This window comes from Dendropsophus ebraccatus, chromosome 1, assembly GCF_027789765.1.
Source record: "Dendropsophus ebraccatus isolate aDenEbr1 chromosome 1, aDenEbr1.pat, whole genome shotgun sequence".
Taxonomy (NCBI): Eukaryota; Metazoa; Chordata; class Amphibia; order Anura; family Hylidae; genus Dendropsophus; species Dendropsophus ebraccatus.
The window spans coordinates 76,960,469-76,982,281 of record NC_091454.1 but is presented as its reverse complement, the minus strand read 5'-3'; the positions used below and the strand labels follow the sequence as shown (position 1 = coordinate 76,982,281).

The following is a 21,813-nucleotide window of genomic DNA, read 5'->3' as shown; positions in this document are numbered from 1 at the left end:
TTTCCGATACATGCTTCCGATTTAATAACATTTTGTACTAGATCGATCTGCTGAGATCACATTCTCTCAGTATAGTGGAGGTATATGCCAGGATTGTGTGTGCATCCAGCAGCAGGTGAATGGCATGTGAACACAGCCTTATAAGCGGCTCTATTAGAAGAACACAGCAGACTATACACAGGACACACGTGACTTCTATGTGTATGGAGCCCGAGCTTTATTTACAGTGACACAGTTGTATCGTGTTGTGGCCGTGTATCAGACGCGTCAGCCTGTTAACCCTTCGCGGTGTGGCTGTCGGACGCCCAGCCAATAGACAGGGCAGCGAGGCTCGGGTCAGGGGACGCTCTTTCCGTAGAGCTCCTTGCTGCCAACTAGCGGCGGCGGGTGTAATAGCAGTCCGCTCAGTACGTGTCGCTGAGCTCCGGGAGGAAGGGCACATAATTGAATCCAGCTAAATAATTCAGCGCCGGCCCTGCTGCTGAGGACAAGATGCCCGCTGTGGATAAGCTGCTGCTGGAGGAGGCCCTGCTGGACAGCCCCCAGGTAACGGCGCCCCCGTCCTTCCCGGTGTGGCGGCAGCGGGGCACAGATTGCAGGGTGACGGCCGTACATCCTCAGCTGCGGAAAGTTATCACCCAGGTGCCAGGGCACAAAGTCGGTGCGATGTGGTAATAAGGGGCATGGGCTGCGGGGCTGGACCGGGGAAGGACGGTGTCACCCGGATGCTGGAAACTTTGTTGTTGTTGTTGCTGCTGATTGTCCTAGATGCGTATCCACCGCCGCCGCCGCCTGGCACGTGACTGCGGGCGGCTGCTCCTGTCCACGGGCGGCTGTGAGGCCTGCGGGAGGGCACGGGCAGTGTGACCGGGGACAGGAGCATGGCGACCCCGACATCACCTCCCTGTGCCCACCTGTGCCACTACTAACACCCTCCGGGATACTACAGTACCTGTGGGACATGCCTCCTCCGGGGTGTAATGGGGTACGAGCAGGTCTGGGAGGTCCCCGCCATGGGGGGCATACATAACACCAGCTACAATGGGGAGGAAAGAAATATCAGACAAGAAGCAGCTGTATCCTTCTCCAGCCTGTACCACACCGGCATGGAGGTGTGAGGGATATCAGTCCGCCATTAGCTATGCATCCATAGGCTGCACAGTACTCACCAGGCAAGGAAAAGAAGTACCACTATCTGCAATGGGTGCAATACAGATGAAATCCTGCTGCAACCCTGAGTATATACAGACACATCCATACTTCAATAGGCATTTTTCTATTATGGATGACAGTATCATATGCTGCATGAGTGTTTTATACATTCTATAAATCACCAATATTTTCAAATTTTTTATTTGATTCCCCCCCCTCCTCCACAGTCAGAGGACCTCCCCTGTGGCTGCAGGACATGGCCCTAGTGTAAAGGCCCTATTCCACGGAACGATTATCGTCCGTATTCAGCTGATATCGGCCGCTACGGACGATAATCGTTCCGTGGAATAGAGTGCAACGATCAGCCGAGATCGTTCATGTCGGCTGATCGTTGCAGTCGCTTGTTTTTCAACATGTTGAAAAACAAGCAACTGATAAGCAACGATTTGCTGCCGTCGCTCTGTTGAATAGGAGCATCAGCAGCAGACACTGCTATATCCTATGGGCTGCCCGGACGATCAGCGATCACCCAGGCAGCCCCACCCCACAGCTCCCCGCCGCCCCTCCCGCACTAACCCGCTCGCTGCTGCCGCGTTGAATAGCAGCGAGCGTTGAATAGCAGCGAGCGGGGAACGAGGAGCAAACGAGCGCTCAGAACGCTCGTTTGCTCCTCTAAACGACCCGTGAAATAGGGCCATAAGATGTAAGGGGCTTGCTGACATCAGTCGAGCCATGGGCATGGCTCTGGGAATGGAAAGGGTAAGGGGGTGTAGTGAATCAGGGTCCGCCTCCAAGGCACTGCTGCCTCACTTTTTTCTTTTTTTTTTTTGTATACCAGATATAAGGCAGAGATGCACTATTCTTAGGTATGGCAGCACTGCATTATTTTATAACACCTATACAATTCTACCAATGTCATAATAGGGGGACAGATAGGGTGTAAAGAGGACTTATGACTACATAAAGTGATGGAAACCAGGAGGCTCACCTTTCTGCTGCTGCCTCCTGGCCTCATACATGTATTTCATCTGCCCCTAGCCACTCCTCCCCCCATTGCTCCCCCCATATACAAATAAATCGCTGGCTAGCTATAGGGTATGAATGGCAGTTATTGACTGCAGGCAGGGTTAACATACGGAAAAAATGTAGAAACGGCACTTACCAAAATTCATATCTAGCAAACCTTATTGAAGCATCTTCAAGGAATATAGGACTTGGACAGGGAGAGACAGGTAGGACGCTGTGCAAACAGCTACAGGCCAGAGGTCAGTGCAAAGCGTCCTACCTGTCTCTCCCTGCAACAGTGCTGTATTCCTGGGAGATGCTACAATAAAGTTTGCCAGATATGCATTTTGGTGAGTGCTGCTTCTACATTTTTCTGTTTTTTTCCTAATGGCTGTTTTCCTCATGCTGAGCACTACAATTTATTTGCTGCGTCAGACAACATACTCAATGTTCAGATGCTGCAGATTTGCAGTGAAATTTTAGGTGGAAATATTCCACTGCATGTAGACCGGCCTTACAGAAGTCGTGGTATCAGTTTGGAGAACGGCCATTGCAGTTTTTTAGCCAGAAGTGGATCCAGCAGGAAGCAGAAGTATAAGTCCTTCCTTTATAGTTTTCCTTATCCTTTTAAATCCACTTTTCATTTTGGCTGTAAAACTACAGTGGCAGTGTTACAATAAACGCCTGCATGTGACTGCAGCCTTAGATTGATTTATTGTGCACGTTCTAGGAGTTACTAGGAGTGGATGGGATGGGTGTTTGATCTAAAGCGGCATTGCTTGTTGAGAGGAGGATGTTTGCTTTTATGTGATCACAGGCTGTTTTAACACGTTTGAGCTGGTAGTTTCTTTTGCTGGTGCAATTTCTTATGTAATTTGTGGTAATATAACACTGCAAAAATAAAGGGGGAGCGGTGCACACAGCGTCTTATTGTATTTTAATTCTATGTTAAGCTGGTGTAGGTAATATGATTCCTTTCAGATAATAGAAGAGGGTAAATCATATCCTTTCCATTAAACCTACAATGTAATTAGACCAATGTAGCCCACCATGAATGCCAGTCTGTCATCTGACTATGGTGTAGCAGACACAGGCTGGCATAGCAACCAGTGTTTCCCTTCTCTGCTGTTACAATGCTCTCTGTTCACAAAGGGAGCAATTCTGATTATAGGAGATTGCTGTAAATGCAATTACATTATAAAAGAAATCTGAAAATAGTGTTAAATGTTTATTTTGTTTTGCATCAAAGATAACCTCACTGTTACCTACAGTTCAATCACAGGAGGCTGATGAGCTGCTAAGGCAGCAGTGGGCCTAACAAAGATCTCTAGGCCTGACCTAGTTATATGTCTTTTGATCTATGTTCACACAGTGTAATCCAACAGCCGTGGTTTGACACAGCAGTTTTGCTTTCAATGACCGCTACGGTCATTCCGCCGCGGTATTCCACCCCATTTGCGTAGTGTGAACATACTAGTGATGTCACGATACCAGAATTTTGAGTTTGATACCGATACTAACTTTTTTATTTCGATACTCAATACCAGTTTGATACTTACAAAAATATTTTAAAAAAACAAACAAACAAAAAAACACAACAACAGAAATATAATACCCCCTAGACAGCGAATATAATAAACCTTAAATGTTATCTATGTTTTTCAGGCCTTCACTATTACAGAGATACCAATTTATGGACCTTTTTAAATTTTATGTTAAAAATAAAAGTTTAAGTTTTTTACATAATTGTGTATCGAGTACAGCGATCACCTGGACAGCTCTGCTATACCGCGCGTACAGCGATCACCTGGACAGCTCTGCTATACCGCGCGTACAGCGTTTACTTATGCATTGCCTGGACAGCTCTGCTCTGCATTGCTTTTACTTAGGCTGATGTCGGCACATCACAGCCCCTGTGCACCTCCCCCACCTGCCAGCTGGCTGGCTCCTCACATGTGCTGCAGGGCCCCCTTCTCCTCTCCGGGACTTCTTGCTCTCCCTTTTCAGTCTCCTTCCGCTCTCCCTTTTCAGTCTCCTCCCACTCTCCCTCTTCAGCCTCCTCCCGTTCTTCTCCTTCAGTCTACTCCCGCTCTCCCTCTTCAGCCGCGGATACCTCCTGTGCAGCTTCGGCTCCTCTGACCTCCCGCTCTCCCTCTCCTCTCCCCAGCCGCCCAGACCTCCGGCTCCTCTGTATTAATCATTTCTCTGATAACAAAGTCTGACCGAGCCGGACCCTATTATCAGAGAGACACCCGCAGCAGGGGTCTGTTACACACAGTAGCCGACCCCTATTGCATATGGAGTGGCTCAGGAGGGTTTAATGCCGCTGTCAGTTGTGACGGCGGCATCTACACAGTTAAAGAGCCGGCACAAACGATTGCAAAGTGCTGGCTGTTTGAAATTGGCGCCGCCGAGAGCTGAGGAAGGGAGAACAGAAGAGGAGGGAGCAGGGAGAGGCACACAGAGAACACGGGTGGCTCTCAGATAGCCGCTGGCCGTGTTCTTTGCGCTATACCTTATGTTAAGCTGCCTAATAGTGCAGTTTAACATAAAATATCGTTACCAGAAAATCCTGGTACCGAACCGTTATTTTGCCCGAAATATCTATAGTAATAACTAAGTCTGTAATGATAGGATGCATAGTAAAGTTATCATGTTGTTTACACCTCACAGTAAACATAAAAAGGGAACACTGTCTGAACACTGCACATGTGCTGGATTGTTAAGGCATATGTACAATGTTCAGAAAAGTAATGAATAGGAGAAATCCTACCTGGGGGCATTTCTAATGATGAAGAGGAGGGACGGAGGGGCAGGCCTAGGACATAGACACTCTAGGCCACGCCAATTTGACACAGGGCTGCAAGTTTAAAAGTAGTTTTTTAGGACATTAACTCCATCACCTGCCGAACGTACCCCAGGACAGATCTTAGATTAAAAGCAGCTATCCGAAGGTACAAGTGGTTGGGGGGGGGGAAAGATTGTGGGTACAGCTTGTTATGATGACTAATTGTCCAATGGTTTCAGAATCATATGATGAAACAGTCATCGAAAGTAGTTCTTGCCAAATTGGCTGCACCTCCAAGTGAACTGTTTTAATTTCAAAGGCTTTTCATTTTTTTCCATACTAAAGGAAACTTTATTTGTAAAAGTGCATTTATACAGAATTAAATATTATATGGTACACCAATATGGTACACAAATAGAGGATTCCTTCACCACAAGTGCGTTATTTTACATTTTATTTATTTTTTTATATTTTTTTTATTCGAGCACAGACAAGCAGTTCACACAAACCAGCTAAGCGTCGAAGCGCTCATTTTTCAATTTTACAGTGGATACATTATAGAGGTCATGCCCCGACAGTTCCAACCCACAAGAAAGCATGAGGCCAAAAAAAGGCCCCCATAGGAACCGAAACCCCTTGTGCGTCTCAACGGAGACTCCCAACAATAACCAACCAGCCAACGTTGGTCACCTATTTGGTAACCTACATCCACAAAGAACAGATCTAGAGAATTAAGAAGAAGATAAAAGAGGAAGATAATAGAGAAAAGGAGATAATCAGAAAAGTGAGATGATAGAGAGAGAAGGAGAGGGGAAAAAAAAAGGGGGGGGGGAGGAGAGGAAGGAGAAGAAGGGGGTCCCCAAGAGCCCTCCCCATCCTACCCTCCCATGCTTCCAAGTATGTAAACACTAGATCAGGGTCGTACACCTCAACTCAACGCTGCTCGGGTAGCCGAAGCCTCCCCAGTGTCCCGCTAATATCCGCCTTCAGGTACCAAGTGGTGAATCTATACGGGTATACAAAGGCATGAATTTGTTGTTGTGAAAAATGAGTCAGTAGGAAAATCTTCAATTTTTGGAAAAAGCTTTTTGCGTGTTTATCCGTGTTGCGTTCAGCCTCTAGCCGATCAGATGCCAGGAATAGTTTCAGATCCTTAATTAGCATTGGCACCGTAGGTACCTCTGGCTTCAGCCATTCGCGTAGTAAGACGCGCTTAGCTACTAGTAGTATGACATGGACTAATGCTGGCACTGATCGTAGGCCTGACGCCCCTGTCACCGCCTGAGCCAGTGGGAGAGCACGTAAGACACCACTTCCTGCCAAAAGGCCTGTGTGAACGGGCAGGACCACATGCTGTGCCAAAAATCTGTGGCTGGCACTTTGCACTTAGGACAATGTAAAATCCTATCCGGATACATTGGATTGGCTGGTAGATTGAAGGCAAAATATGCATTACTTTGAAGGCATGGTGCATTACTTTGAAGAAAGTTTCCCGCCATACCTCACTAACTACATGCTTTCTCACTCGAGTCCATCCTTCCAGGATTTTTTCCCCCGGTTTGTTATTTTACATTTTGAGGGTGCCTTCACACCTACCGGATCCACAGCAGATCTCACTTCTGCAGATTCGAAGCGAGAACCGCTGCGGATCCGGTATCAATTCACCCCTATGATAGCACATATTCGCAGCGGGATTGACATCCCGCTGTGAATATGTGTTTTAACTCCCTGGTGGCCGCAGCCCCGCCGCCGCATCCCCCCATCCTGGCCACATCCCCCCATCAGCCCACCCCCAGCCCGCCGCCGCGAGCATACAGTACCTGCTCGGCAGCGCGGCTGCAGTGAGGCTGCCGGCTCCTGTCCCACTCAGATCAGCTGAGCGGGACCGGAGCCGGGAGCCTCGCTGCAGCCGCGCCGCCGAGCAGGTAATGTATGCTCGCAGCGGCGGTCCGGAGTTGGGCTGATGGGGGGATGTGGCCGGGATGGGGGGAATGTGCCGCCGCCGGGGATGGGGGATGCGACGGCAGGGCTGCGGGCACCAGGGAGTTAAAGCACATATTCACAGCGGGATGTTAATCCTGCTGCGAATATGTGCTATCATAGGGGTGAATTGATACCGGATCCGCAGCGGTTCTCGCTTCGAATCCGCAGAAGTGAGATGCGCTGTGGATCCGGTAGGTGTGAAGGCACCCTGAGGCTATGTTCCCACCTTGGGTCATAGCAGGGAAAAGGGGCTGTCTTGTAATATAGACGGCAGCAAATAAAGATCATTATTAGTGTCCGCTATATAATGGGACTGCCGCCTTCCTCTGCTGTTGTTCCAAAGTGGGAAGAAACTGCAGTTTCCATTGTTTTAACAACAAATAAACAGACAATAACATGTTTCAGTATCTGATTCAAATCTAACTGACACACATACTTTAAGCAATAATGATACATCCCATGCATTATGAGCATTTCTATGTATTATAAATCTCATCTGGAAATGTTTACTTGTTCTTACTTCAACCATTTTTACAGGGATGAGAGGTAGCTGTCAGCTTGGGCGTACTTGTTATTCACTAAGCCTGCCTTTACACAGAGAGATTTATCTGACAGGTTTTTGAAGCCAAAGCCAGGAATGGATTTTAAAAGAGGAGAAATCTCAGTCTTTCCTTTATGACCTGTTCTCTGTTTATAGTCTGTTCCTGGCTTTGGCTTCAGAAATCTGTCAGATAAATCTCTGTGGAAAGGCACCCTTAGATGTTAAAGCGACTCTGTACCCACAATCTGACCCCCCCCCCAATCCAAGATGTGTCCTGCAGTCCGTTTAACAGGTGATGCAGTTATTGTCCAAAAAAAACAACTTTTAAACTTGCACAGGTGTCTTAACGATCCAACCCATGTTCAGTATTCAAACAGCTGACGTATAGGAGACAATCTGCCTGGAGCATTCCTAATGATGAGGAGGGTGGGGAGGAGGGACAGAGAGGTTGTGCCAGCCTAATGCATAAACAATCCAGGCCACTCCCGTAGGGCACGGGGCTGCCAGTTTGAAAGTAAATTTTTAGCACAATAACTGCATCACCTGCCAAACGGACCGCAGGACAGATTTTGGATTAAAAGCAGCTATCCGAAGGTACAAGTGGTTTGGGCGGTCAGATTGTGGGTACAGAGTCGCTTTAAGTAGCAAGTCTCTATGCTGACAGATAGCAGATAGAGATTCTCTGTGTACACATTATTCTAATATATGTTTTAAGACAACAGTATTCACTAATTTCAGTGGCTTTTTCAGGAGGATAATGCACCCTGCCCACTAGAAAAATGGCTCAGAAGTAGTGATGAGTGAACTTGCCGCCTATAGCTGTAACCATGTTTATAGTCTATGGCCGTAACAATGTTTTACATTACTCCTTAGGGCTGCATCTAATTTCAGAAGCCATCACTTATCAAATGTGACACACTCAGGTTCGGACAAACCAGAATGTGCTCAAAGTTTGCTCAACTTTAGTAAAGATGTTGGCATGGGCTCCATGTCCCAAGATATGACCAAGGGTCCAAAGTCCAATCCATGGAGGCCCCACCTTACAACCTAAAGGATAGGCTATTGCAGTTATGGTGCCAGATATCACAGGACAACTTCAGAGACTAATGCTACGTTTACACGGAATGATAATTCGCCCGATCGTACGATTTTTCTTTCATAACGATCAGTGTTATGAGATCCGTCCCACTAGACACCAGGGACGTGCGTGATAAAGCATTTCAATGCAGCTGTATTGAAATGCTTAATTAGCCGGTGCGGCAACGGGACCCGTGACTCCCCGGCTACAGATAACAGCCTGGAGCGGCGCCTTTCAGAGTGGGGTCCCGACGGGACCCGTTTCTGAACTCCCCCCGCGTCACCATGACGTCATGGGATGCTAAGGGGTTAATAGACCACACAAAGGCCTTTCAATGACATGCACTATATTGTCTCTTTCTTTCATCATCCCCAAAGAACTGTATGACTGTACATGTGTGACCCCCTGGTTGCCTTAGGGCCCCAAATCGGGCCTATTCGGCTGATTATCACTCGTGTGATAGAGACAGCGATCAGCCGTTGACAATGATCATCAGCTGATCTTTGTTTTAGGTTTGGGCCTAAAAATGCTGGGCGCCGACCGTGCATTACTACGTGTAATAGCAATGCGCGGCTGATGGCTGACAATTGCCCAAACACCTGACACCTTACCTCTCCCTGCTCCCGGTCTTCTCTCCTGCACTCGGCAGCTTCCCAGTCCCAGCGGTTGCAGCATCTTAGTGGCTTGTCAGCTGCCTGGCTGCTCAGATGCTGCTGCTGCTGGGACTGGGGGGCTGCGGAGCACAGGGGAGAGGTAACGTGTCAGGTGTTTGGGCAAGGGCTGCATGGACATCGTTAGCGTTAGGCCTTACTGCCCGATTATCGGGCCATCTAGCATATCGGCGCTTGTTTACTAAAATTATCAGGCCGTAGTCGTAGCCCGTGTAATAGTACCCTTAGACTGGTTTGGGATCGCTGGCTTGTGATACCAAAGAACATCACATTGTGGCCTTCCTTCAAAGGCAGGAGCAATGTAGCAGAGAAAGCCAGCGGATCCTGGGCCCTTATGGCAAAAGCAAATGTCCTTTGCATCTAACCTGCTAATAGCTCCCTATAGTGCATGGAGCGCTGAGGGTGAAGATAATTAGGAGTTTAACCCCTATTCTAATAAGTCATTATAGGTGCGCTGGGGCAAGACTACTGTCCTCAGTGCACCAATCGCTAACCTGCTGATTCCCTTTAAGCATTACTTGTTTCCATTTATCTTGTTCTGACTCTAAGTTACAGTTATACATAATGTTTATTATACATGTATTTAGATTTATATATTATTATTTATTTAGTTTTTTGAAATGTTGTGCTTTGGCTTTTTTTGGTAGACCCGATCCCTCCTGAGTGTATTCGAGGAAGATGCAGGAACGCTAACCGAGTATACAAATCAGCTGCTTCAGACTATGCAAAGAGTTTATGGTGCCCAGGTGAGTCACACAGATAATAATAGACTGCAAACTGGTTCATGTGTGTCTCGTTATTTTCTTATCAACATTACCTGTAAAATAAGCTGTGTCACTTGCACTATGATAGAAACTTTTGTGGTGTTTTTACTTTAATATTTATTGTATCATAGAAATTCTGGCATAAAAATCATACTATATTGCCAATCCTGAGAAATATCAAGCAACAGAAAATGAAACAATCAATATCTCCACAGTTAAATATGACAAATAACCCTTATTGAGTTCAGTAGAAGAACATTATCCCTGATCAATGCATATACAACGAAACAAAGACAAAGGAAACAACAAAAATGGGGAAGGGGGTTAGACAAGAGAGTGCACAAAGGGGAGAGAGGTCTGAAGCTTTAAATAGCAACTCAGAGAAGACTTTCAGCACCTTGGGATGACTGTCCTGGTAGCTAGGAGAAAGTGGCGGGTCTACAGCTTGGTCTGCTGGCAGAGAAAGTTGCGCTCAAGTGGTTTGGCAGGAAAGGCCTGTGCGAGTGGCCTGCACCAGCTCATAAGTGAAGTCTCCTGAAGGCATGGGGCTCCAGACGTCATTGTGGTACTAGTGGGAGGCAAAGACCTGGGCACACTGAAGTCGTTGCAGCTGGTGGCTGGCATGGAAGTGGAGATCAAAGGTTGGCTGGCAAGGTGGCCAGTGGTTACAGTGGTGTGGTCCTCCATTGTTCAGAGGAGGAAATGGAGGCACGCTGTGTCTTGGAGGGCAGTTGAGAGCCCGTAAAAAGGTAAACAAGATGAAGCAATTGGTTGGTGGTCTAGGAGGTACCACCATTGGGTATGATGATCTACTGGATCACAAGTGCATGGTACCATGCAGGTGAACATTTTGTCGGACATTGGCTTGGGCAATTTTAACAATTTGTTGCAGGACTCCCTGGAGCAGCGGTTAAGGATAAGAAGGTAAGTAAGGTTTGGTGGCGGAAAAGTAGGGCTGGTGCTGGGGGCCCTACTTTTTGTGGCGGAAATCACGATCCTTTCAGCCCAGGTTTGCACTTTAGGTTAGGGGCCTCATTGACAGGGACAGTTCTCCTATACGGGAGCGCTGCTGCCAATGGGGGAGGGCAGGTCTGGTACAGGCTACCCTCAGTAAATGGTCGCTTTTATAAATGGTCGATTTTAGTTTCCTGGCTGAAAGGGCGTGATTTGTGTCGGGCCTCCCCGTTTATGTTTACAATGTTAAATAAAGTGCAGCGTATGCTGCAATTTCCGCCAAACATGTGTTTGTTGTGTTTTTTGGGGGTATGGGTCTATGGGAGTGGGGTTAGCAGGTTCCCCCCTTATTAATAGAGTGGTCCAGGGATGATGGGGAAAAAAGGTCTCAAATCACTCCTGGAAACTCAACCATAAATTACAAAAACATTGTTTTTTAACGCAACCCCCCTATGCTTAAAGTGCAGCATGCGGGTCAGTTTCTGCAGTGCCTGAAACGCTAAGGGTAGCTTCACACGTACTGTATCGCTGCGTTTTTATCGCTGCGTTTTTGGTGCGATTTTTACATGCAAGTCTTGATTTTCACATGAAAATCATGTGAAAATCAAAACGCGCATGTAAAAAACGTAGCGATAAAAACTCAGGGATACGGTATGTGTGAAGGCACCCTAAGAGGTATAAACACTGTTGAGACTAGTAATCTCCCCCCCCCCACACGTCTCCCATTGTCTCAAAATTGTTTTTTTTCCAAAATATATGAAGCATTGTGCTTTAAGCAACACCAGCACAGCTGAACATTCCTGTATTCTCTACAGGGAGGGTTAGGAGATACACATTATACTGATAGGTGAAAATACAGTGAATGGTGTGTTTAGCTGACATAGGTATAAAGTGCATGGGAGCGTTGGGGAACCCATACCATTGAGTCAGAAGTGGAATAGCCAAATAAACCAGAGTATCATCAGCATAAAGGCTGACTTTGTAGGTCCGGGATCCCAAAGCAATGCTCTTTGTCTGTTTCATGCATTAATGCTACAGGTACTCCATCACTATGGCATACAGTAGCATACAATAAGGGCGATAGGGATTGCAGAGCAGATGAAGAGTCGGGTGCAATGAAGTGAAAGACCGTTGCAAATAAAGGAAAGGGTTCAAGGTCTTATAAAATCTGTAATGAAAACCATCCAGGCCCAGGCTCCTTCTATTGGGAGTGTCCTTGACTACTGGCCAAAGTTGTCCTTTATGTGTGTTGCTCTGCTTTAGGGAACCCATTACAAAAAGTCATGGGATATGATTTCAAATAAACAATTCTTCCAATATTCTTTTTTTTTTTTTTTAATTCACACTTTAAGCGTACCAAGCCTTGTTAAGGTAACAAGTGGCCAGAGAGGCAGTGGTTGCAAGTGAATGGACTCTACATTGCCCTGCTCATGTGGCTCAGGCAGGGCCGGCTCCAGGTTTTTGTGGGCCCTTGGTCGAGAGAGCCTCGGCGGGCCCCTTTGAATAGCAAATTATATGGCATCATTGTTAGAGGGTCTCTAGCTCTTGATTCTGTGTAGGGGATCAGCTGTGTTATATACTTATTATCCCCCCTCCTGTTTGAGTGTGTATATATCTATCTCTCGAGCACATATATACACACACTCATACAGTAGGAGGATAATAAGTATATAATACAATGCTGTATACCTACACAGAATGGAGAGATATATACACACTCATACAGAAGGATAAAAAGTATATACTACACTGCTGATTACCTTTTTCACCTCGGGGCACACCTACCAAATAAAGTTTGACAAAATAACAAAAAAAAACAACAAACATAATTCGGTAACTCACAGGTGACGTCTTCTTTGATCTGATGCGATCGCTCTCTGTTTCCTCGCCATCCGGCCCAGACCACCATGATGATTTCTTCCAGCTACAATTCTTCTCTTCAGAACCTGTGAGACAAACATCTTAGGCTCCGCACATTTCCAGCAACTTCCTTCCCTTTTTCCCACCCATAGGCTCCTATACATTAGTAACTCCGCTGCTTGGTGTCATGTGCAGTAAAGTAAGAAGGTTTGTGTCCCCATGCTGTGCCCCCATATAGTAATAATGCCCTCTGTCCCCATAGTAATGCCCCCTGCTCTGCCCCATAGTAAATGACCCCTGCCCTGTCCCATAGTAGATGTCCCCTGCCCTGTCCCATAGTAGATGACTCCTACCCTGTCCCATAGTAGATGACCCCTACCCTGTCCCATAGTAGATGGCCCCTGCCCCATAGTAGATGCCCCCTGCTCTGCCTTAACACAAAACAAAAAATCATATTCACCTAATCCAAGGGACGGTCCTCTTCTTCCTGGCTTCTCCCTTCTGTGCGCCGCAGGGACGGATCCGCTAGCAGGCGCGATGACGTCATCGCTCTGCGCCTGCTAAGGGGATCACGTCCTGAAGCGCTGCGGAGGAAGGCCCAGCCCAGGACGTCATTGAGGACGTCGCATCCGCCCAGCAACGCCACACCCCCCGGATGTCGCCAGCAATGCGGCCCGCCGCATCCCCCGTACTCACTGTCGGCACGACAGTGAGTACGGGGGATGCGGCGGGCCCCATTGCTGGAGATATCCAGTGGCTCATTGCTCGGGCAAGTGGCGGGGGGCCCCTTGAGCGGCTGTGGGCCCCGGCACTTGCCCGAGTACGCCACATGCTGACGCCGGCCCTGGGCTCAGGGGAACATGGTCACTTGCACCTGATTTGTGTATGGATTAAAAGCATTATATCTTGGTAGAGAGGACAAATGACAAGACAAAGGTATTCACAAATTCAAGTTTAAAGCCCCTACATAGCCTTATGTTTAATTATAACATCAAAATTCCGCTGACAGATCTGCTATACAGTCTGTAGCGCCATGTAAACACAGCCTAAGAAAAATAGCATTAAGAAAATAAAGCTACGATGTATATATGTATCAAATATGTAATTTTTCTCATTCAGAAGGGTTGCTATAAAAAGTAATATTTTACTCACATTCTACTTGACACCAGGAATTAAAAAAAAAATTCTGTAATGTTACGTGATTTAAAATGTATTTTACAAAATGTTGAGGGATGTTAACAATTTATTTTCTGTTTGCAGAATGAAATGTGCTTGGCTACCCAACAACTGTCCAACCAACTCCTTGCATATGAAAAACAGGTATTAGAGATAAGTATTTCACCGGTTTAGCTATGTTCAAACAGAGTTTGAAATGCAGTATCCCTCTTAAAGCGACTCTGTACCCACAATCTGACCCTCCCAAACCACTTGTACCTTCGGATAGCTGCTTTTAATCCAAGATCTTTCCTGGGGTCCGTTCGGCAGATGATGCAGTTATTGTGCTAAAAAACAACTTTTAAACTTGTAGCCCTGTGCCCAACGGGAGTATCTGTGTCCTAACTTTGCACCACCCCTCCGTCCCTCCTCCCCACCCTCTTCATCATGAGGAATGCCACTGGAACATTTTCTCCTGTCTGAACATTGCACAGGTGCCTTAACGAACCAGCCCATGTTTAGTATTCGCACAGCTGACGAATAGGAGACAATCTGCCTGCAGCATTCCTAATGATGAGGAGGGCAGGGAGGAGGGACAGAGAGCGTGTGCCAGCCTAATGCATACACAATCTAGGCCACGCCCATTGGGCACGGGCTGCCAGTTTAAAAGTAGTTTTTTTAGGACAATAACTGCATCACCTGCCGAAAGGACCCCAGGACAGATTTTGGATTAAAAGCAGCTATCCGAAGGTACAAGTGGTTTGGGGGGGTCAGATTGTGGGTACAGAGTCGCTTTAAACCCTAGACGACCTAGGGTGTACAGGTACGCCCTGGAAGTCTGTGCCCAGACGACTGTGGGCGTACCTGTATGCCGGAGTGGAGCACAATTCATAGGAGGTGGGGGCTAGCTGCAGTGAGTGATCACGCTGCAGCATGTCATTAACCCCTTAAACCCTGCGGCGTGACCGCGGCGTTTAAGTGTGAGTGACAGGGGGAATCGTTGCAACAGACCGCCGGAGGTCACTCACCTGCACAGGCAGGCTCAATGAGCAGATTGCCTATCACACTGATCAATGCTATGCCTATGGCATAGCAGTGATCAAAGTGAATAATCAAACAAATGTATGTAAAAGTCCCCCAAAGGGAAAGGGAAAATGTGCAAAAAACAAAACAAAAAAAACCCCCACATTATTACACTACCCCAAAGCCCCTCCCCCAATAAAAGTTCAAATCACCCCCCTTTCCCATTATATAAATAAACATATAACATACTGGTGTCCATCAGTGTCCCCCTGCCATCATCCTCTCCAGCCTCCACAGCCCGCACAGCTCTGGGAGTCTGGTTGTGATATCACCATTTTATCCAGGAAGTGAAGCCTTGATAAAGGTAGATGTATTTTAAAAAAATCAACCTATTCACATGCTATGAATTTAAAATCTGCACCACCAGTCAGTTTATAGAATTGTAAGTTCTATAAACACTGTGGGGGAATTTATCATTATACTCCCACGAAAAAGGGGCGGATTCGCCCCTTTTCCAGTCGCGTATTGCTGCCGTATCCCTCGCACGGTTAGACAGGGAGGAGGAGTGGCCTTCTCCCACGCCTGGATTATGAAGGTAAACCAGACAAAAATCTACACCTGCTTCAGAGATTTTTGTGCAATCCCTGTACAGGATCGGTCGGCTGTACTAAGAGGTGTGTGCCCTTTTAGTAAGGCCCCATTCACACGTCTGCGCAGGTTTTTCTGTCAGGAAATCCTTATCAGGAGGCCTTTGAATGGCATCAGGAAAGTATCAGGATTTCCTGTCAGTAATCTGTTTTTACCTTCAGGAAACCATCAGGAAAAGCCTTCAGGATTTCCTGATCAGAAGAAAAAAAATAGGACATGATGGGAGTTGTAATTCTGCAACCTGGCCACAGGCTGCAGAAGTACAACTCCCATTATCACCTGTCAGAAGGGCATGGTGGGAGTTTTAGTTCTAGGGGGGGAGGGGGGAGGATACAGGGGTGCTGCGGGGGGTGGGTGCTGCTGAGGGAGGGGGCCGCTAAACTGAGGTCCGGGGGGGGGGGGAGGGGTGTTGCTGCTGAGTAAGGGGGCCGCTAAACTTGGGGGGTGCAGCAGGAGGCCGGGGGTGCCAGGGCAGACGGGGACGGCAGCAGCAGGACGCAGGTGCACACCGGGACGCGCGGCACCATAAAGCAGGAGGATGGGGGAGCCGGGTACAGGCTGGTGAAATGTAGGGGAGAGGGGTACAGGTGGTGGGGGGTCCGCAGGCAATCAGGAATCCCGGGCACTTTCCTGATGTATTGTGATTCCGGCGCTCCCATAGACTTCTATGGGGGTGTCTGGGACGGAATTCCGGACAAAAATAGGACATGTCCTATAAAATCCTGATCTATTTTCCGAAATGGACACCCTTCTGGAAAAATCTGGAAGGGTGTCCGTGACTAGTTAATTAAAGTCTATGGGTACGGATGGTTTGTCCGGACGTGTGAAGGGGGCTTAAATCTGGCCAGGGGAAAGAGGGGGGGGGGGGTATTTAAGACTAGCGTACTCGTACGCCACTTATGTGTAGCGTGTGGACATACTCTTGATGTACAATGTAAAGTAAAGCTCCATAGATCAGGTCTTGTGATATTGTGATCTCAGTCACTTTCCTGATGTTTATCTACTTCTAGAATTTTGCTCTGGGGAAAGGAGATGAAGAAGTAATTTCAACTCTACAATATTTTGCAAATGTAACAAATGAGGTTAGTGCTTTTTCATTCCTTTTGTTTGATAGCAGATTTATGTGATGTTTAAATACAAGTTTTACAATCTGCAAACTAGAGAAACTTTCTGCAGTGCATCTTCTAAGTGTTAGAATGCATGTCATTATTTCTTGCTTGTTTTTGCAAAATCTTTTTTCCTCAGTGGCCCTCTGCTTAATAGCCTTTGCTTTGTTAATTTTGTGGGCAGGGTTATTTGCATCAAAACCCCTTTTAAATGGTATTAATGACTTATAAGTAAAACCATTATATTTGGAGAAGTGTAGCTCCCTAAAGTCTGTAAGCCCCTCAACAAGCAGAGCTGCAGTGGTTAGGAGGCAATAGTGGAATAGCTATTGTCCATGTGTTCACAGCTTGTACAGTATACTTAAGGGCCAGTTCACACGGAGTAAAAAAGGTGGAATTACGTCATACGAACTCTCAATCTCAGAGTCCCACTAGCCTCAGTGTCAGACAGGCTGACTATGGGAGGGCATGTGCGCCTCTCCACTCAAAGAATTGACATGTCAATTCTTTGAGCAAGAGGTGCGGAGAGAGGAGGCGCCCGAGCCCTTCCATAGACAGACTTTATGACAATGAGGCTGGCAAGATTCCGTGGCGGAGAGTTCTGTTGCGGAGTTACACCTCTTTTACTCAGTGACACATTCCCTTTAGGGACAGTTCACACAAAGATTTTTTTTCTTTTACTGATTAGAGTCAGATACTAAAAATTGTTCTTTTATACTAATTTGTTTCTGATTTTGACTAATTTTTTGTGACTTTTGTACATTGGGTTGGGGGCTGCTATCTTCCCTGGGCTGTTTTTAACAGCATTTAGTGATATGCTTTACACCAAGCCTCATGGACATAGACTAGAATAGACAGGGAAATTGTCCCCTTGAGATGAATGTGAAACATTATTGAATGTGCTCTGTGACCTGTGAAGAGGTCTCTCCACAAGGAGCTGTTATTGTCTCTTCTACCTACTGGTGTCACATGTCACTGCAATGCTGTATGGATCACTCTACAGCAGCCTCCTCTTATCACTACTTACTGGACAGGCAGTCTCGGCTTACTTTCCGCCCCAGTGGTGAGAATTTAAAGACTTCAGAATTGTTTGCTTATATAGACAGAAATTTTTTTTAAAAAGTCACCAAAAACTCTTAAAAAATGTGTTTAACATAAAAATATTAATTAACAAGGCCAATTGAGGCCAAATAATTATTATTATACAAATGATGGCCATCATTATAAAATAACTATTTGGCCTTAAACTGGCAAAAACTATGTTATGGGAACATAACTAAGAAGTGTTTTTTGTAGCTAGTAGATGTGAAAATGCTTTTTGCACCTCAGCTGGAGATGAAAAGCTCAGGAGTAGCTTGGTGCTGCCTCTGGTTACACTTTTTTTTTTTTTTTCGCTTGAAACAAATCAATGAGTCAAATAAATGAACAGTTTTAATATTTTAGTTTGTATAACAGCTGGGAATAAATCTTTTTTTAATGCATAAGTAAGCATAGTTACCCACAGATGACCCAGAATAAAAATATATACAATGTATTCTAAACAGTAATGTTGCTCGGTTCCTGTCTTAGGGCCATACATGCCCTAGGGCCACACATTTTTATAGTTAACATATTTTATAATTTTTTAACCCATTTCTAGATATATTAAAAAAATAATCCAGAAATATTGGGCCCTATTAAGGCCCTACGTCTGGTGTTGGGCATGGGGCCAGGTTTTAAGTATGATTAATTCACATTTTTCTTGGACAGATAACAACCAATCATAACTTAACTTTCACTTCTTGGGAATGAGCTGCGTGCCTCATATGTCTCAGGCAGATTGATAAGTTTGAGCCATAGGGATTTGCATCATAATTGGTAAGCCTGGTTTTAAAAATACCAACAAACATTAAAGTTTCCTGGCTCCAAACTGGTCCACAGGTCATAATTCTGAACAATACAGCTGATAGGGAATCTGAGCTTGGCAGGATTGGTCAATAGTATGGATTAGTGAGTTTGCATGTATGATGTGGATTCTATTTTGCAGTCACATTGTGCGGTGCTACCTGATCAATTATTTCACACTAAGTACACTAAAAACTGTACTGGAGGTGAAAATTGCTGTTAAACACGTCAATACTTTCATCTCCCATTTGCTTGGTTCTTGTGAGTAAAATCACTCTGACAATAAAACCAGTTTCTTTGCTTAATATACTCTTACTGACCTTCATCTTAAAGGGGTTATCTGGTCAGTTTGGGTGTTGAATTGCAATTAAACTCAATTTACTTCACAGAAGTGAAGAACCAAACCCAAATTGGTGCTATTTCCGGAAGAAAGTAGCCATGTTTTACTGAGCCTGGATAACCTTATTAAGTGTAAATGTAGCTTTAGGCCATGTTCCCTCCTCGTAAGTTCCTTATTAATCACGGCTGTTGTAACAACGGCTGTGAATACTCCGGAACTTACGTAGTGCTGCATCTGAGGGAATTGCAGAGGGAGTGTATACATGGTACACACTCCAGCCGGAATCCCTAGCGGCGCCGCAAAAAACTGACATGTTAGTTTTCTGCAGCCGCTATTTAGTGAATATCAGCCGCAGAAAACCCTGTCAGTTTACACAATGGAGCGTGCACACACTTCTTTGTGTGCATCGGGGAATTCATATGCTGGCACGCATGGATGCGCCCGCATCCGAAATCAGCGGCCGTAAAGATTATCCGGGATGATCATCTCTGACACGGACTGTTCTGTGACATAGTTAAATGTCCCAGATATACCATAATTTCCTATGTGCAAACTTAAGAGTAGACTGCCTCCAAATATGCCAGCTTTGTCAATGTGATGCAGGCTGTTTGATAACTCTGTTACACCTGAAGACTACTCTTTGAATTTAATGCCTGATTTTGGCACATTTTTTGGCTTACAGTGTTCCAGCTTAAGCTATGCCCCACTTTTACCAAGATCACACCACCTGTTCAGTTCTGGAGGAAATGTGTCCCCTAAGTGTCTAAAACCTAATAAAAATCCTGTGTCCCAGATTTTGGAGAGAATTCTGGCACAGAGACATCTGGGCCTAAGTGCTGACCAATTTTATTCCTTGTGCAAATACAACACAGCTGGGCCATTGTGTTCTTAAAGGGGTTGTCCGGCGATAAAAAATTATTCACAGAATAACACACATTACAAAGTTATACAACTTTGTAATGTATGTTATGTCTGTGAATGGCCCCCTTCCCCGTGTCCCACCACCCCCACCCGTGTACCCGGAAGTGTGGTGCGCTATACATTACCTGTCGCGTGCCGACCACGGTCTCCGATCGTCAGCAGTGACGTCTTCTTCGGGAGCTTGGCGGATCTTCCCGAGTGCCGGCCGCCCTCTGCAGCGTCATCCGAAGCTCAGCCGCGATTGGCTGAGCATAACTGTGCTCAGCCAATCGCGGCTGAGCAGCTGATGACGTGGCCGCGTCATCAGCCGCTCAGCCGCGATTGGCTGAGCACAGTTATGCTCAGCCAATCGCGGCTGAGCTTCGGATGACGCTGCAGAGGGTGGCCGGCACTCGGGAAGATCCGCCAAGCTCCCGAAGAAGACGTCACTGCTGACGATCGGAGACCGTGGACGACACGACATGCGGTGAGTATAATGCACCACACTTCCGGGTCTAGCGTGGGTGGGGGGAAACACGGGGAAGGGGGCCATTCACAGACATAACATACATTACAAAGTTGTATAACTTTGTAATGTGTGTTATTCTGTGAATAATTTTTTATCGCCGGACAACCCCTTTAACTATGGCCAAGTGCTCTCAGATTGCAGTAAATATGTTTCTTACTTTTCCAGCTTAATGTGCTACATACAGAACTAGCAAAGCGGCTGGCAGACAGCATGGTGTTGCCCTTGATACAGTTCCGTGAAAAGGACCTGACTGGTAAAAGATCATTATTTCTTATTTTTGCTCTTGATATAGTGCTTGAGAAGAACACAAGACAGGGTACAAAACTGTGTTATCCTGAGTGCAGTGGTGCAGATCAGAGCTTAAAGGAGAAGTCCAGCAAAATTTTTTATAAAAGTAGTGTATTGCCCCCCAAAAAGTATACAAATCACCAATATACACTTATTACGGGAAATGCACATGTAGTGCTTATTTCCCTGCACTTACTACTGCATCAAGGCTTCACTTCCTGGATAAAATGGTGATGTCACAACCCGACTTCCAGAGCTGTGCGGGCTGTGGCTGCTGGAGAGGATGATGGCAGAGGAATGCTCAGTGTCCCTCCAGTGCCCTGTGTCCCTCAGTGTCCCCCTGCCATCATCCTCTCCAGCAGCCACAGCTCGCACAGCTCTGGGAGTCGGGTCATGACATCACCATTTTATCCAGGAAGTGAAGCCTTAATAAGTGCAGGGAAAAGCACTTTGTGTATTTCTCGTAGTAAGTGTATATTGGTAATTTGTAAAACTTTTGGGGGCAATACAATACTTTCATAAAAATTTTCACCGGATTTCTCCTATAAGTGGCTGTGCTGCAAGCACAATATTGAAGAGTAACTGAAGAGTGTCTGTAGAGTTTGTCACAGATGTACCCGTACTTGTCCCGACAGCTAGATTAGATGTGGCGAGGGTTGCAGTAATACCAGTGATAAAACACATAAGTGTTGATGATTTTTGCTCTTCACAAAGACAAAAATAGTGTTAAATAACAACACAAAAAAACAACAAATTTGGTTTGCCTTTCTTTTTGCATTTTTTTTTTTTATTGCCTTTCTTATTATATTATTTTATATGACACTATTCATATGTTCTTTCGACCTTAAAGTTTTCAAAAAGAGGACTGCAATTATGTTAATGAAAACTGTGGCTGTCATTTGAAGTGAAAAATGTTCTTCATATAGTCTTGTATTGAAATAACTGTCATCTTAAACAACTTTCTACCATTTGAGCCTCTGTCTCAGTAACAGCTAGATTGGGAAAGAACACAGAAAGTCGAGGTAGGGCTGTATGCAAGAGAGAGTAGAGGGCTGTGTGCGCCTGTCTGTCTTCAAGAGACGATTCCTTTATTACTTACTCGGTTAAAGCGACCCTGTACCCACAATCTGACCCCCCCCAAACC

General features: G+C 45.9%; 1 protein-coding gene across 2 annotated transcripts in view; it reads left to right on the top strand.

The window, feature by feature from the left end:
* Window positions 1-300: 300 nt before the first annotated feature.
* Window positions 301-21,813, top strand: part of APPL2 (adaptor protein, phosphotyrosine interacting with PH domain and leucine zipper 2) — a 47,181-nt gene continuing 25,668 nt past the window's right edge. Inside the window, exons 1-5 of one of the 2 annotated variants that reach the window (XM_069973755.1) lie at window positions 301-546; window positions 9,866-9,964; window positions 14,057-14,116; window positions 16,633-16,704; window positions 20,547-20,634. In XM_069973755.1, coding sequence (XP_069829856.1) covers window positions 493-546; window positions 9,866-9,964; window positions 14,057-14,116; window positions 16,633-16,704; window positions 20,547-20,634 — 373 coding nt within the window. In that variant the 5' untranslated portion in view covers window positions 301-492. The remainder of the gene's footprint in view (window positions 547-9,865; window positions 9,965-14,056; window positions 14,117-16,632; window positions 16,705-20,546; window positions 20,635-21,813) is intronic. The other variant, XM_069973746.1, reaches the window with a different exon arrangement.